At 51.2% G+C, this 13,047-nt stretch overlaps 1 protein-coding gene across 4 annotated transcripts in view; it reads left to right on the top strand.

The window, feature by feature from the left end:
* The first annotated feature begins 2,575 nt into the window (after positions 1-2,575).
* The window catches only part of NSMF (NMDA receptor synaptonuclear signaling and neuronal migration factor), a 49,874-nt gene continuing 39,402 nt past the window's right edge, over positions 2,576-13,047 (top strand). For all 4 annotated transcript variants that reach the window (XM_064677217.1, XM_064677216.1, XM_064677219.1 and 1 more), the window contains exons 1-2: positions 2,576-2,822; positions 11,323-11,384. In XM_064677217.1, the coding sequence (XP_064533287.1) occupies positions 2,710-2,822; positions 11,323-11,384 (175 nt within the window). In that variant the 5' untranslated portion in view covers positions 2,576-2,709. The remainder of the gene's footprint in view (positions 2,823-11,322; positions 11,385-13,047) is intronic.

Below are 13,047 nucleotides of genomic sequence, written 5' to 3'. Positions count from 1 at the left end.
ACATAGAAATAAAGAACATTTCCCACCTTCTAGTTACACATCTTTTCCCCCATCTTTTGACCGTGTGTTCACCCCCAGATCTCTGTCTCTGTGTTTCTATGACATGAAGCAAGGCTGGGCATCAGATCAGATGAACGTGCATCAGCTCTACCGCCCTTGACTCCAACACACAGAAACGAGGTGCACCTGCCCAAAAGTCTGTTCACCACGATGGGATGGAGATGGTAATGTTTAAAGAAGTCCCACCACTCAGTTCAGTGCTGGGTAACAACAGAGCTGTGTTCATCCTCTCCTTTGGGCAGCTGCTCTAAGCTAAAAACCAGGGAGATGTCTTTATTTTGCACATAGGGCACTTTTTCTGCTCCCAGCTTGGGTCTCAGCAAAGACACAGATCCAGAATTTTGTTTTTCAGAGTGAATTCCTTGGTCTGTGATAAAATTCCACCTGATGATGTGTTTATAACCTGCTCCTTGTGTCCACAAGCGCGCGGGGAGTTGGGTACCTGATCCATTCTTTTTCTGCTCTCTATACAATTTACTTTATTTTTCAATGTGTAGATTAATAGACTAAACAGTTAGACTTAATTTGTTCAAATCTTCTTATGTTTTCTTGCAAATTTGACTTTGGAGTCTATGGAGAAAGAGGATTGAAGCTTTTCCCAGCCTTTTGGTCTCTCCAGGACAGTGAAACATGAGCTTATGATACAACTTTTCCTCAGGTAGCGATAAGACGAGGTGTGTCCGTCACTCCCTCCTTCAGCTGCCTCTTTTCACAAAGTCTGTAGGAACTTTAATTATCTATAAAACTTCTACTCCTCTGTCAAATATTCTTGAATGAGCTGGCTCTGAATTCCTGGGATTCATGCACCTTACAGAGTCAGGAGGACTGTCCAAGTGCTTTTGCTGAACATATTGTATGAATAATATTTAAGAATTTGCTGCCCCTACTCACTCAGGTGCCCTGAAAGCAGATTTATAAAATACTTTCCCAAGGAAAAATACTTTTCCGAACCTTCCTAGGGATCAAAACCTACACCCATGGAATTGATCTGAGGGCTGGAACCCCTCTGCTGTAAAGAAAGGCTGAAGGCGTTGGGATTGTTCAGGCAGAGAAGAGATGGCTCTGGGGAGACCTTCCTGCAGCCTTTCAATATATGAAGGGGCTTACAAGAAAGATGGTGGGAGACTTTTAACCAGTGACAGGACAAGGGGAAAAGAAAGAGATTTAGATTGAGCAGTAAGAACTTTTTTTGTAAGATGAAGGTGGTGAGACCCTGGCACATACTGCCCAGAGAAGTTGTGGTTGCCCCATCCCTGGAATTGCTCAAGGCCAGGTTGGATGGGGCTTGGAGGAACCTGGTTTGGTGGAATGTGGACTAAGTGATCTTTGAAAGTTCCTTCTAACCCAGGCAGTTCTGTGATGGTCTGAATTGAAAACCCTCTGAGGCTTGACTGACTGAGTGGTTGATCAGCTCCTTGTGTTGGGTTTATCTTCAAACATTCCGTGACCTCAAGGCAGGTGTTTCTTCTGTCAGGTGACACTGGGGACAAGGAGGTGTCTTGATGCCCAGCTCTGCCTCACGGCTCTGCTGCCTCCAGTCACCTCTGGGAACTGCTGTGCTGCCCAGGAGCCCGCTCTGGGATGGTGGTGATGAGTGGTGACATGCTCAGGGGACAAAGCCAGTGGTGGAGAATGGGTGTTTGTGTCAGTCCTTCAGAGCTGTCCTGTCCAAAACCCAACGGCCCAAGCTTCGTGAGCAATGCAACACCCCTGCACCCACCTCTGCCCTGCCACCAACACAGTGCCCAGCTGTGGAAAGTAAACCATGTGTAAAACCTTCCACCCAATCTGTCAAAGGCAGGCTGCAGTTTTATGTCAAAACGACTGATTTTTTTCTGCAGGTTGCACATCTGTTTCCTGACAGGAGCTTGGAGGGAGCATCTCCCGAGCCTCCCCTCGCAGCTGTGTCTGCCGGCTGATGGCTGGATGTTCACCTCAGGTAGAATCGTGGAATCACAGAGTATCCTGAGCTGGAAGGGACCCACAAGGATCATCCAGTCCAACTCACAGGACACCCCAACAATCCCACTCTGTCCCTCAGAGCCTTGTCCAAACCCTCCTGGAGCTCTGGCAGCCTTGGGGCTGTGCCCACTGCCCTGGGGAGCCTGGTCAGTGCCAACCACCCTCTGGGGGAAGAACCTTTTGCTGAGATCCAACCTGACCCTGCCCTGGCACAGCTCCAGCCATTCCCTGGGTCCTGTCCCTGCTCACAGGGCGCAGAGATCGGAGCTGCCCCTCATGAGGAAGGCGCAGCCCCCTGATGTCCCCCCTCAGCGTCCGTCCCCCCTCTCCGGGCTCGCACCAGGAGCGCGGGGCACAGCCGCGCACCGCGGGGGCCTCCGGGCCGGGGGTCTCTCCCTCAGGCGGGGCCGCCGCCCCCTCCCCATGATGTCAGGGCACGGAGGAGGCGCCGCCAGCCAAATATAGCGGCGCTTCCTGGGCGGTGGGGCGGGCTCGTCCCTTCTCTCCTCCTTCCCTCCCTCCGTGCCTCCTCCCCTGCCTCCTGCCGCAGTCAATGGGGCGGCAGCGGCCGCGGCGGAGCGCAGGGCCGGCGGGGCCGGCGGGGCGGGGGGCGGCATGGCGGGGCGCTGAGGCGGCGCGGCGGCGGCGAGGGGCGCGCCCCGGCATGGGCAGCCGCGGGGCCCGGCGATGAGCGCTCCCCCGGCCGCTCCCGCTCCCCCCCGCGCGAATATGGGCACAGCCGTGTCCAAAAGGAAGACGCTGAGGAACGAGGCCATGTCGTCCGTGGCGGCCAAAGTGAGGTGGGTGCCCTCGGGGGGGTCCCCGCGGTGCCGGGACCCCGCGCGCCCCCGGGGGCTCTGCGGGGCTGGGGGGACTCGAGAGCCTCAGGGCGAGCCAAGGCACCGGCTGCGGGCACGATCGGGGTTTTGTCGCCCAGGGCCATCGCGGGGTTGGGGAGTGGCAGCCCTGCCGGTGGGTCCCCCTCGCTGGCTGCCCCGAGCCCCCAGAACCCGCCGCGCTCCGGCGGTGACTCCGCTCCCGCCGCACCCGGCGCTCCCTCAGCCGCGGAGAGGTGACTTCTCTGAGGTGTCCCCGCCGCCGGCCCGGCGACGGCGCCCGCAGGTTTTATTTGCTGGGGTGGCAAGGAGCGTGGATTTGTTAGGGATGTGTCTTTCTGATCTCCGGGAATCGGGAGCGTGGTCACTTCGCTCGGTGGGTTCTCCTCGGCTGAAATGCCGTCTGCGTGTCCGAGGGCAAAGTCAGCAGCTGCCTTTTCACTTTGAATGGGAAAACTGTCGTGTGAAAATCTGCACCCACCTCGTCTGCCCTCTCCGGCAGCGTCCCAAGCCACTGCATGGACCAGTTAAAGGATTTGGGTTCTGTATTGTGCCTGTTCTGCTTTTATATTGCTTGTCCTACAGTGTAGCGTTTCGCTCGCCGACCAGTCCCACTGCTTTTCAGTATCAAACATCCTAGAAAATATATTTGCTGCTTGAATTTATTGGGGTTTAAAAAGCTGTCAGAGATGAGGTTTGCTACAGTGCCCAGGTAGGTGGAGAGGACCCTTCTCCCACGCTGCAGTGCCAGTGTCACGGAAATCATCCGGCAACTATTTGGGGGCATTGGCGCAGCTTTTTAGCTGCTCCTACTGCACAGCTGTGCCAAGGGGTAGGTCTGTCGCTGTCGCTGCTACATCGAGACCAGCTCCTTGCTGCTGGGAAAAAAATGGGGAGAAATAAACTTTTCGGCTGCATTATGTAACACCTTCTTTGTGTCAGACAGAAATTGCATTAGAATAACCTGGAGTCATGTGTAGGACGCGATCCGTGTTGCTGAGAGATCTCAGTCACCTCTCCGTGTAACTCAGCATTATGGCATCTCTGCTGTGCCGGGAGGAAAGAGAAGTCTTATGGCTTGAAGGGAAGAAGATTCAGAGCTGTCTGTATATTGCCATCTGTTTGAGTTGTAAAGAAATCCATCCTTCAAAGTCTGGAGTGTCTCTTAGAGAAAGCTCCCCGGGCAGAGCCTGCAACTTTTCCCCATGTCTTGGTGCACTCTGCCCATAAACCAGTAATGGAAACGTGGGTGCTTTCAGTGGCATCCAGAGATTTGGAAGCGGGATTCTTTTTGGTGATGTCAGCCAGGTGGATGTGCAGAAATGACATGTGAAGCACCATAACTGCTGTGATGGGGTTCTGGGATTGGGATTTAGACAGTCACACAAACAACATATTCGGTAATTGGTAAGATTTCAAGTGGTTGTGTGGGTGTTTGGGAGCGACTAATGTGTTTTGAACATAATGACTTGTTAGCCTACACCAAGGTGGGCAGATGCTACTCGGGTAGTATCAATTGTGTGGAGACTGGGAGTGCCTCTGGGGTTCTGGTTTGCTACATACCTGCTATAACTACTGACAAGCTGCAGGTACAGTTATGTGGGAGTTCTGAGGAGTCTCTTGCTGGTGTGAATTGAGGTGGCTTGACTAAGAAAGTTAGGTGGACTTGGGCTGGGGAACAGAAAGTCCTTGAGGAGTGTCTGGTCACGTAGACCATGGCACAGGACAGATGTTTTTATGTGTCTCCCTGTTGGTGCCCTGTGCTAGAAATGCCTAATCCAAAAAGCCTTAGAGGAGGGCAGAGAACTTGCTGAGGGGCTCCCTGCAGTGCCTCTTTGCATGGAGAAGGTGCTGTCCACGTGCCTCCATCCTGCCCCTCCATGCACAGCTCAGCCCCTGCCTCCTGTGGGCTCTGCCACCCTTAGAACGTTCACTGTGGTGATGACCCACCTGCTGAAGGGTTTCCTCTAGGCTTCCCAGAGCACATCACACACAGCCCCTCTGCTCTGCCCTGGATCCTCCTCCATGTATCCCATGTGTCCCTATCTACAGCAAAGACTCTGCAGGACACTGGATAAGGCTACAGAGACTGTTCTGTCCATCCCACGAGGGCTGGGGGCTTGGGTCACCTGTATGGTAGCACTGCTGCAATGATTAGGTGCCCTGTGGGTATAGGCAGCTGTAGAATCCTGCTCCTGTGCTGCAGAAAGAGATGCCCTGGGATTGTTTCTCTGTATCTCCTGCGCTCTGCCCCGTTCATATTTCTCACAACTTTTTCTTTGGAGAGAAAAATCATCTCCTGAATTTCGCTGCAAGTCCAAGGGCCACTGATGTATATTTATTATGAATGGATGGAGTCTGTGTGCACACTTGACTCTCACTGAGCAAGGGGCATGGGTTGTTTGCTGGCATGAATAATGAGATCTGAGCAGAAGGTGCAGGCTCCCTAGATTCTTAAATGAAAACCTCTGCAGAGCAACTCAGGGAAGTCTCCTGTCCCAGGAGAATTAATTAAGCTCCACACAGCTTGTTGTGTACTAGGTCTTCTAAACAGCTTCTTACAAACTAACGACAGTGTTGCTCTGTGCCAGATGTGGGGAACATCCCCAGTGCTGCTGGCTTGGCTCTCTGTAGTCGTGCTCTCCCGAGGGAGTCGCAGTGACCTGCGCTGATTCCATGCACACACCCAGGCAGTGGCTGTGCTTGGAGCCGCTGCTCTGATCTCGTCTGAAGTGCTGGGCTGTGAGATCTCCCTGTCAGACTGTTTCCTCCCTGTGAGTGCATTTATTGCCCTGTGTGCAGCTCCTGGGGCCCGAGTGCTGAAGGCAGGGATGACGCAGTTGTCCTTGAGCCGTGACCTTGGTGCTGCCCCTCCGCTGACGGTGCCGGGGCTGCTGCGCCTTGGGCTCCTGCACGTTCCCCTCAGGGCCAGGGGGTGTCTGACCCATGCTCCTTGGCTTCCCCAGCACACTTCCAAGGGTGCACATGAACCCTTAGAAATGGGCTCTCTTTGCCCTTGCTGCCCTGGCACCTGCAGAAAAACACTGGCACCCCAAATGGGGCAGTAAAGGAAGTCTTTCCCTACAGCTCTGCTTTGTATTGTGCTGCTCTTTGGGAGAGCGTGACAGCGCGAGCAAACAGACGGGAGGCTCTTGCTGGGTGTTCCAGAACCATCTCTCCTTGCTGTAGTTAGCACAGGAAATATTTGAGTTGAGAGTGTGGTTCATCTTTGCCCAATTTCAGGACTTTGCCATCTAGTCCAAGATACCCCAAAAAGAGATAAGGATTTGGTCTCCCTCTCTACTGATTAGAGAGAGCTGGAGAGCGGCTTTGGACACGGCTTTCGTTGCTGTAAAAGGGTAAGTTTTGCACTGACAAAATGCAGAGGTACTTGAACATGTTCCTTATCCCAGGTTTCTTGCTGTGTGAGAGATTTTTGGTTTAGATTAGGGGGTTCTTCTTGGAGTCTAGATTCTTTTTTCTGCCAGTGAATGTTCTGGTGAGTGGTATGAACTCTCTCATGCTTTGATTGCCTTTTTCTTTCAACTTCTTCCTGCTTTTCCTCTCTCCTCCTGTCCAAACTTCGTGACTAAATTACTCCAAGACTGTGGGGTCTTTGACTTTTCGATCCATTGCTGATGTCCAATTTCCCTTTCTTGAGAGTGAGAATTTTAAAATTAAATTTTTCCAGCTCCCATCTCCTTACAAAGATATTTCAGATAACTAATTTTTGTCAGGGTATTGTTACTATTAGGCTTAAATAACGTAGGTGTCAACAGTCTTTAATGACTGAGCTGTTAACTGTGGATATGCTGGAGGTGTTCCCTTCTCTGCCTGGTGACAAGAGCAGGATTGCTGCTGTAGGAGGACGTAGGTCCTGATGATGCAGGAGGTCTCTTGTCTCCTGTTTGCCTGAGATGCAGCACTGTCAGGTGCTGTCACAACAGATTCCTGCTGCAACTGCTCTGGGCATTATTTCTGAAGGAGCACAAGAAGGTGGTGGGTGTTCTTTATTTTTTCCATGTAATACTTCTGAACAGTCCAGGTTTTGCTTAGCTTGCTGCTGTGCTCTCAGTGGAGTTATCTGAGGTCTTTCCTGTCTCTCTGAGTGTTTCAATCCACATTTCTTCGCTCAGTTCAGTGTCAGTTTGGTGGATTGCATAAATTTACATGCACCAGTTTCTCATAGCTGCTAGTGTGCATCAAGGCCCCTTTTATCCTGCTGATGTGATTATTTCAGAGACATGAAGGCTATTCCATGCTTATCACATTGTAATTGAGATCTTTGTTATTTGGTGGCTTCGCTCCTTCTAGCACATCTCTGTCTAGACTGTCTGCGCTTCTCCGCAGTTCTGGTCCAGACCTGAGTCCAGCTCTGACATCTGATGCACAGTGAGTACTGAAAAATGCCCCCCAAAGGGCAGCTGCCTTTGCTGCCTGTGTTGTGCTGCCCCATCCCGCCCTCCTCACTCCTGCAGCCGTTCTGCTGGAATGCTGGAGGAGAGGCTCCTGGTTTCTGGAGCCGTGGCAGGCTGGTCTGTGCTGCTTACACTGGGCAGCACAGCGTGCTAGAGCTGAGGTCCCTGGTCCATGTCCCTCTGTTAAATCAAGCTGTGCTGACTGTGTAACATGCAGGGCTGATCTGCCACTAAAATGATAACCTCTCTCCAGATGAGTCAGGGCTAAACTTGTCATGTCATCAGCTGATCACCTCTCAGTACTACCTGCTCATTTGTATGCAGCTTTGGCAGTGTCACACACTCAGGGTTATAGCTCACCAGCCCCTGCAGCTCTAAGGCACCTTGTACCTCATCTCATTTATGTGAAAACAGTTTTCTTTTTCATCCCTTGCCAGTTAAATTATCCCAAAGTGTCTCTGCTCAGAGCCCAGTTGAAGAGTTTTGTGTGATGGTGTCATGAGGCTTGAACTCCATGGCTGGTGATAGTGGAGGCAAAGCTGAGCTGAGAGAAAAGTCTTGATTGTGTAACTTGTGGCAATAGAGAGTGTAGATTAAAGGGATAGAAAAGAATGGGATGACTAGAGCAGTTACCATCTGTTTGAATTTTGCTCTGGCTTTATTTTGATGAAGCCAGTGGGTAGCCAAGGAGAGGGGGAAACGGCACGGTAACAATATGGGCAGGTGCTGGTAAACTGGGGTGGCTGTGAGCACAGGGAGGGCAGAGAAGGAACACAAAAGGCTTGGCAAGGGGAAAACAGGCATAAGGAGCCATCAGCATGGCCATCAGAGTCCCCTTGGCAAAGGGCACGTGCATACATCAGTGGGAGATCAGCTGAGGCACAGCCAAGGAGGAGCCGATGGCACTTGGAAAGCAGGGATGTAGAAGGGAACCACTGAGATAATAGGCAAAATAATTAGCCTGAAGTTTGCAGTGCAATTGGCTGGAAACCCCCCGTTGCACACTGTGCTGTGCAGGCGTCACTGCTGTGTTTGCTGTCACGAGAGAGCTGTGACCGTGTGACCAAGTTTGTTTGCTCTTGGCTTGGCCTGTGGGGTCTGAGAGCTGTGGGGGTGGAAAGGCAGGGACAGAACTGCAGGTTCAGCCTGGGCAGGGCAGCAGGGCTTTGGAGCAGCCCTGTGCTTCTGTCCTGCATGAGAGGTCTGGGTATTGCCTGTTCCCTGGGAGCTCTGGCACTTGGGATTGCACCCTCCCACCTTGTGTGCTTGGGGAAACAGGACAGTGAGGTTAGCGACACTGCAGCACCTCTCTGCTTGGGCTCCTGCTCTGAGTGATGTTATTTTCACCATGGCAAGAATGGAAAGCATTTCACCATGGAGGGTGGCATCACTTCTCTCTGGCTCTGTGTTAGCCAGTTTTCAGTCTGGGTCTTAGGAAGTGTTTGGTACTAGTTTTTTAAGGCTGCATTGGTTCGGGTTTTCAGAGTGACAAATCAGCTTCAGGCATTGGCAGAGAGATGAATGGAGAGAATGATAGATGATCTTGGAGCTCTTGGAGCTTTTGAACTAGTTACAGACTACATTTTATCATCATATTTCACCATTTTTTGTGTGAATCACCGTGTTCTCTCACTGATAAATTATTACCTGAGAACTTGCTCGTTGTTGTTTTATCTACACGGAATAACTCCTGATGCAAAAGAGAAGCTTCAGAGTCTTTCCCCAGGGTGTAAGTGCTCCATTTATGAATGGTGTTGGTGATGCCTTGCAAGGACAGACATTTCCTTGGGAAGCCTTGGAGTCCCAGAAGTCTTGGTGGAAGGGATCTTGGGAGTCTTTAGCTCAGGCATCTGCTCAAAGCTGGGCTGTTGCCAATGCTGTGCAAGATCAACCGGGGCTTTGGTTGAGCTTTAACCACCTCTCACATGGAGTGCAGGAGTAGCTCAGGAATGCTCCTGCAGCTGCATGTCCTGATGTTAGAATCACAGAATCATTTGGGTTGGAAACGACCTCTAAGATCGACGAGTCCAACCGTGAACCAAACGCTGCCACATCCACCACTGAACCATGCCCCCAAGTGCCACATCTGCATGTCTTTTAAATCCCTCTGGGATGGTGGCTCAACCACTGCCCCAAAGCAGCCACATTCCAGCTCCCAACTCTGCATTTGTGTGTTGTCCTGGGCCCAAGTCCTGCTTTTTGCTCAGACAGAAAGGTTGGTGCAAGGAACATCCATGAGGTGCTTTTCCTCCTGGATGGGTGAACCATGATGGTCGTCCCTTTGTTGTTTGCAGTGGGGATTGTGGGCTGATTGTACAGCTCCCCATGTGACAGAGCCTCTGTGTGACCATCTCTAGGTGTGCTTAGGCACTGATGGAGACAGTTTGGGCAACTGCCACCCCAAGTGAGTGTCTAAAGGTACAGCCTGGGACTAGACAGGTGAGGATCCGGAAACAAGGAAAAGCTCAGCACTGGATGTTAGTCTGTAAAGACACAGAAGCTTAAACCTTGCTTCTTGCACATCTCCAGCTGTGCTGCTCCAAAGCATTTTGCATTTGGCTGTGCTGAAATTTAGTCCCAGGGAGATTAAATTACTCTTTCTTCATCGTTCGTATCGATCCCGTGTTGCCGGCTGAGGATGACAAATGGACTTCCCACTCCTTCCAGCCCGACTCGTGCTGGGAGGTGCGTTGTAGCTTTGTTAATTTTTCCCCTTTGGGAGGAGGTGCATAACAGCAGTGGCTACCCAAGCTGGGGTTTGCTGCTGCATCGGGTAGCAAAGCAGGAGGTTGTTTTGGAGGTCAAGGCCATTTTCCACTTAGATATTTAGTGTCCCTTAGGAGATTTTTGCAGCAGCTTGAATTGTAGAGGGATGTTGAGGTTGAGCATGTCTGAAGGGGGAGGACAGTGGATGTGATGCCTTAATAGGGGCAATCTTCCCTGTTGCAGCAAGTCTTGACTCCTTCCCAAGAGATGCTAGTGTGCTGGTGGGCTCTGGGTCTGCTGGCTTGGCTTGGCTTGGCTGGCCCAGGAGGTGGGTGGCTGTTTCACCTCCCTCTTTGTGAGGCCCATGGGCAACTCAGCCTGATTGTGAGGCTGCAGACCTTGGAGAGATTGTTCTGCAAACCTAGGGAAAATGGATGGCTGGGGGAAAGCTGGCATTAGTATTGGCTCTCTTGAGTCACAGGTCTGTTGGGTACAGGAGAACAAGCACTGCAGCAGGACTGTATAAAAGCCCTGGCAATTGGAACCTGGAGATTACTGTATTCCAGGGAATGCGTGCCTTGACCAGGGATTCCTTTCCTGTGTAGGTTGCAAGCAGAGAGCTTTTCCCTGGTTGGAATATTCATAGGTTTGCTCTCTTACGTAGGCCTTGATGTGTTATAAGGGTTGAGCTCCCCCTGCTTCGTTGGTTCTTAATATATTCCAGTAAAATCTCGGTCATCCACGGGACCTCAATCCATCAGAGAACCAGGAACTGCTTTTTGGGGTAGTTGTGGGTGTCTCTCAAATAAGCTTCTCCAGTAATCCAATCACTGACATAGTTGGGGCTCGAGAACTTGGGGTGAAGGTGGTTAAAAGGAGCATTAGCATTCATGTCTAAGCTGTTACAGCTCACGGGTGGGAGCACTCAGGACCTGAGTAGGAGGTTGGAGAGGTGGTTGGCACTGGGGTGGAGATACCTCCTCCTCTGAGCTGCCAGGAGGGGGTTGAAGACAGTGAGCTAGTTCCTGTGTGCATCAGAGAAACGAGGCCAAATTTATTGCAGGTGCATTTCAATTTTAGTTTTCAGTTTTAACAGAGAAGGTAAAGACTAATGTAGTCCTGGACTTCCAGTCCAGCTCTGTTTTCCCTCTTTGGCCAGGGGAACACTGTGTAGCCAGGAAGCCCTCACTGCTATGGCAGCATGTTTGCACTGGTGTCACCTGGGGCTGAGGGATGACAGCTGCAGGAACACAGCAGTCTGTTGCTATTGAACTGTGCCTTCTTTCCTTGGCCTTTGACCACTGCCCCTCTCTGTTTCTCTCCTTTGCTGTGACGCACAGAGCGGCGAGGGCTTTCGGAGAATATCTTTCACAGAACCATCCCGAAGGCAGGAACGGCTCAGGTAAGAGAACTGATGTGCCCTGTTTGTGTCCACGTGTGTGCATGCACCTACTGCTTGATAGCCCTAAATTGAAAGTGCATTTGTTTGTCATGAAGGGTTAGTGGGAGATCTCGGTAGGAGAAGAGGCAGTTTGGTGACTCAGTGCTGGGTGGGCTGTAGGGACAAGTTCCCTTTCAGTGTGGTAAATGCACCCCTGGAGCTGATGTCCCTGGGAGAAGTTTCAGCAGGGAAGTGACAGCACTGCACGAGGCTTCTGCACTGCTTTGTCACTCCTGGGTCTTGCTTTCGCTGGGGACTAAAATAAGGTGAGTTTTAGTGTGTTCACTGGTGTGCTTAGTGTATGTGCAGCAATCTGTCCTTGATGGCAAAGGTAACAGCTGGATTTATTCCCAGGGTTTGCTTCCACAAGGGGTTAAACTGAGATTTGCCTAGTTGAGGGCATCAGCATGTGCCAGTTAATGTGTCAGTATTTTGGATGCAAGGTATTGTCCCCATCAGTTTATGATGAGTTCTGCTTGATGGGCAAGAGAGCACAAGAGAAACTCACTCCACTTCTAGCAGGGCTCTGTCTTCTCTGTGAGGAAAGAAAATATTCTGCAGACAATACATTCACTAAAAAATCTATAGAAAATCTTGTGGAATCCACAGAAAATCCTATGTGAATAAGTAGCAGATTGTTCTGTAATGTTGAACTGCTTTGCAGGGGATAAAGTTATTAAATAGAATGTGGTGTTATCATTTTAGGTAATTTCTGTGTGTGTTTAAACCTCTTGCTAAAAGAGCAAGCCCAGTCACACTAGTCTTTGGCAGCCAGCTGAATGAGCCCCTGCCTTTTTTCTTGGATCTCTTCTAATGACCTTCAAGTTGTCCTTGGCTGAGTTGTGCTAACACTGTGAATGGAAGGGCTCTAAAACAATGTACTGCAATTTTCTTGGATGTTTTTCAGGCATGAGGAGCTCCAGTGACACTTTACTTACAATATTTGGTCTAAGAACAGCCCGTGGTGGTAGGAAGGGAAGGGTGGGGAAGGGCTGGGGTTTGGTGCAGCTGAGATGAAGTGTCTGTGAGGCAGAGGAGGAAGGGAGGGTTGGGCAGACTGTTCAGAGACAGGCTGGCAGGAGCTTCCCAAGGTGGCAAAACCATCCTTCCATCGTGGCCATTTTTGCAGCTGGTCCTGTCAGCTGGAGTCTTTGCTGGTCCTTTTTTGCAGCCCCCCAGCCCAGTTTCCAACAGGGAGAAGTGTTGGCTCCTGCTCCCTCTGTAATGCCCTCACAGCACCTGTGGGGTCAGTTAAGGCCAGGCAGGGAATCTGATGGAGACAAGGGGGAATTGCAGATCTGTTCAGGTGCCTGAGGGCTGGGGAGCTCTGCTCAGGTCCAAGGAGCAGGAGCCTCTCTGCACTTACAGAGCTGTTGTTTACTCAGCCTTAGGGGTGCTCCTGGTTGCTTGTTCCTCATGGACTGTGGGTAAGGAGAACATGGAAATGGAGCTGATGTGTCTCCTGGATAATGTGTTGGGCTCCCCAGAGCAGCACTTCAGCCCTCTCTGTGCTTGTTACACATCCCTAAGCTCTCCAGGGAAGCCTTTTCACCCACTGCCCCTTGGTGTGTCAAGCTTGAGATTGTCTTGAATCCAAGTGAATTTAGTTGCCACAGGCAAGAAT

The sequence above is a fragment of the Pseudopipra pipra genome, chromosome 20, assembly GCF_036250125.1.
Source record: "Pseudopipra pipra isolate bDixPip1 chromosome 20, bDixPip1.hap1, whole genome shotgun sequence".
In the NCBI taxonomy this organism is placed as follows: domain Eukaryota; kingdom Metazoa; phylum Chordata; class Aves; order Passeriformes; family Pipridae; genus Pseudopipra; species Pseudopipra pipra.
This window is presented reverse-complemented; position numbering and strand designations above follow the sequence as displayed.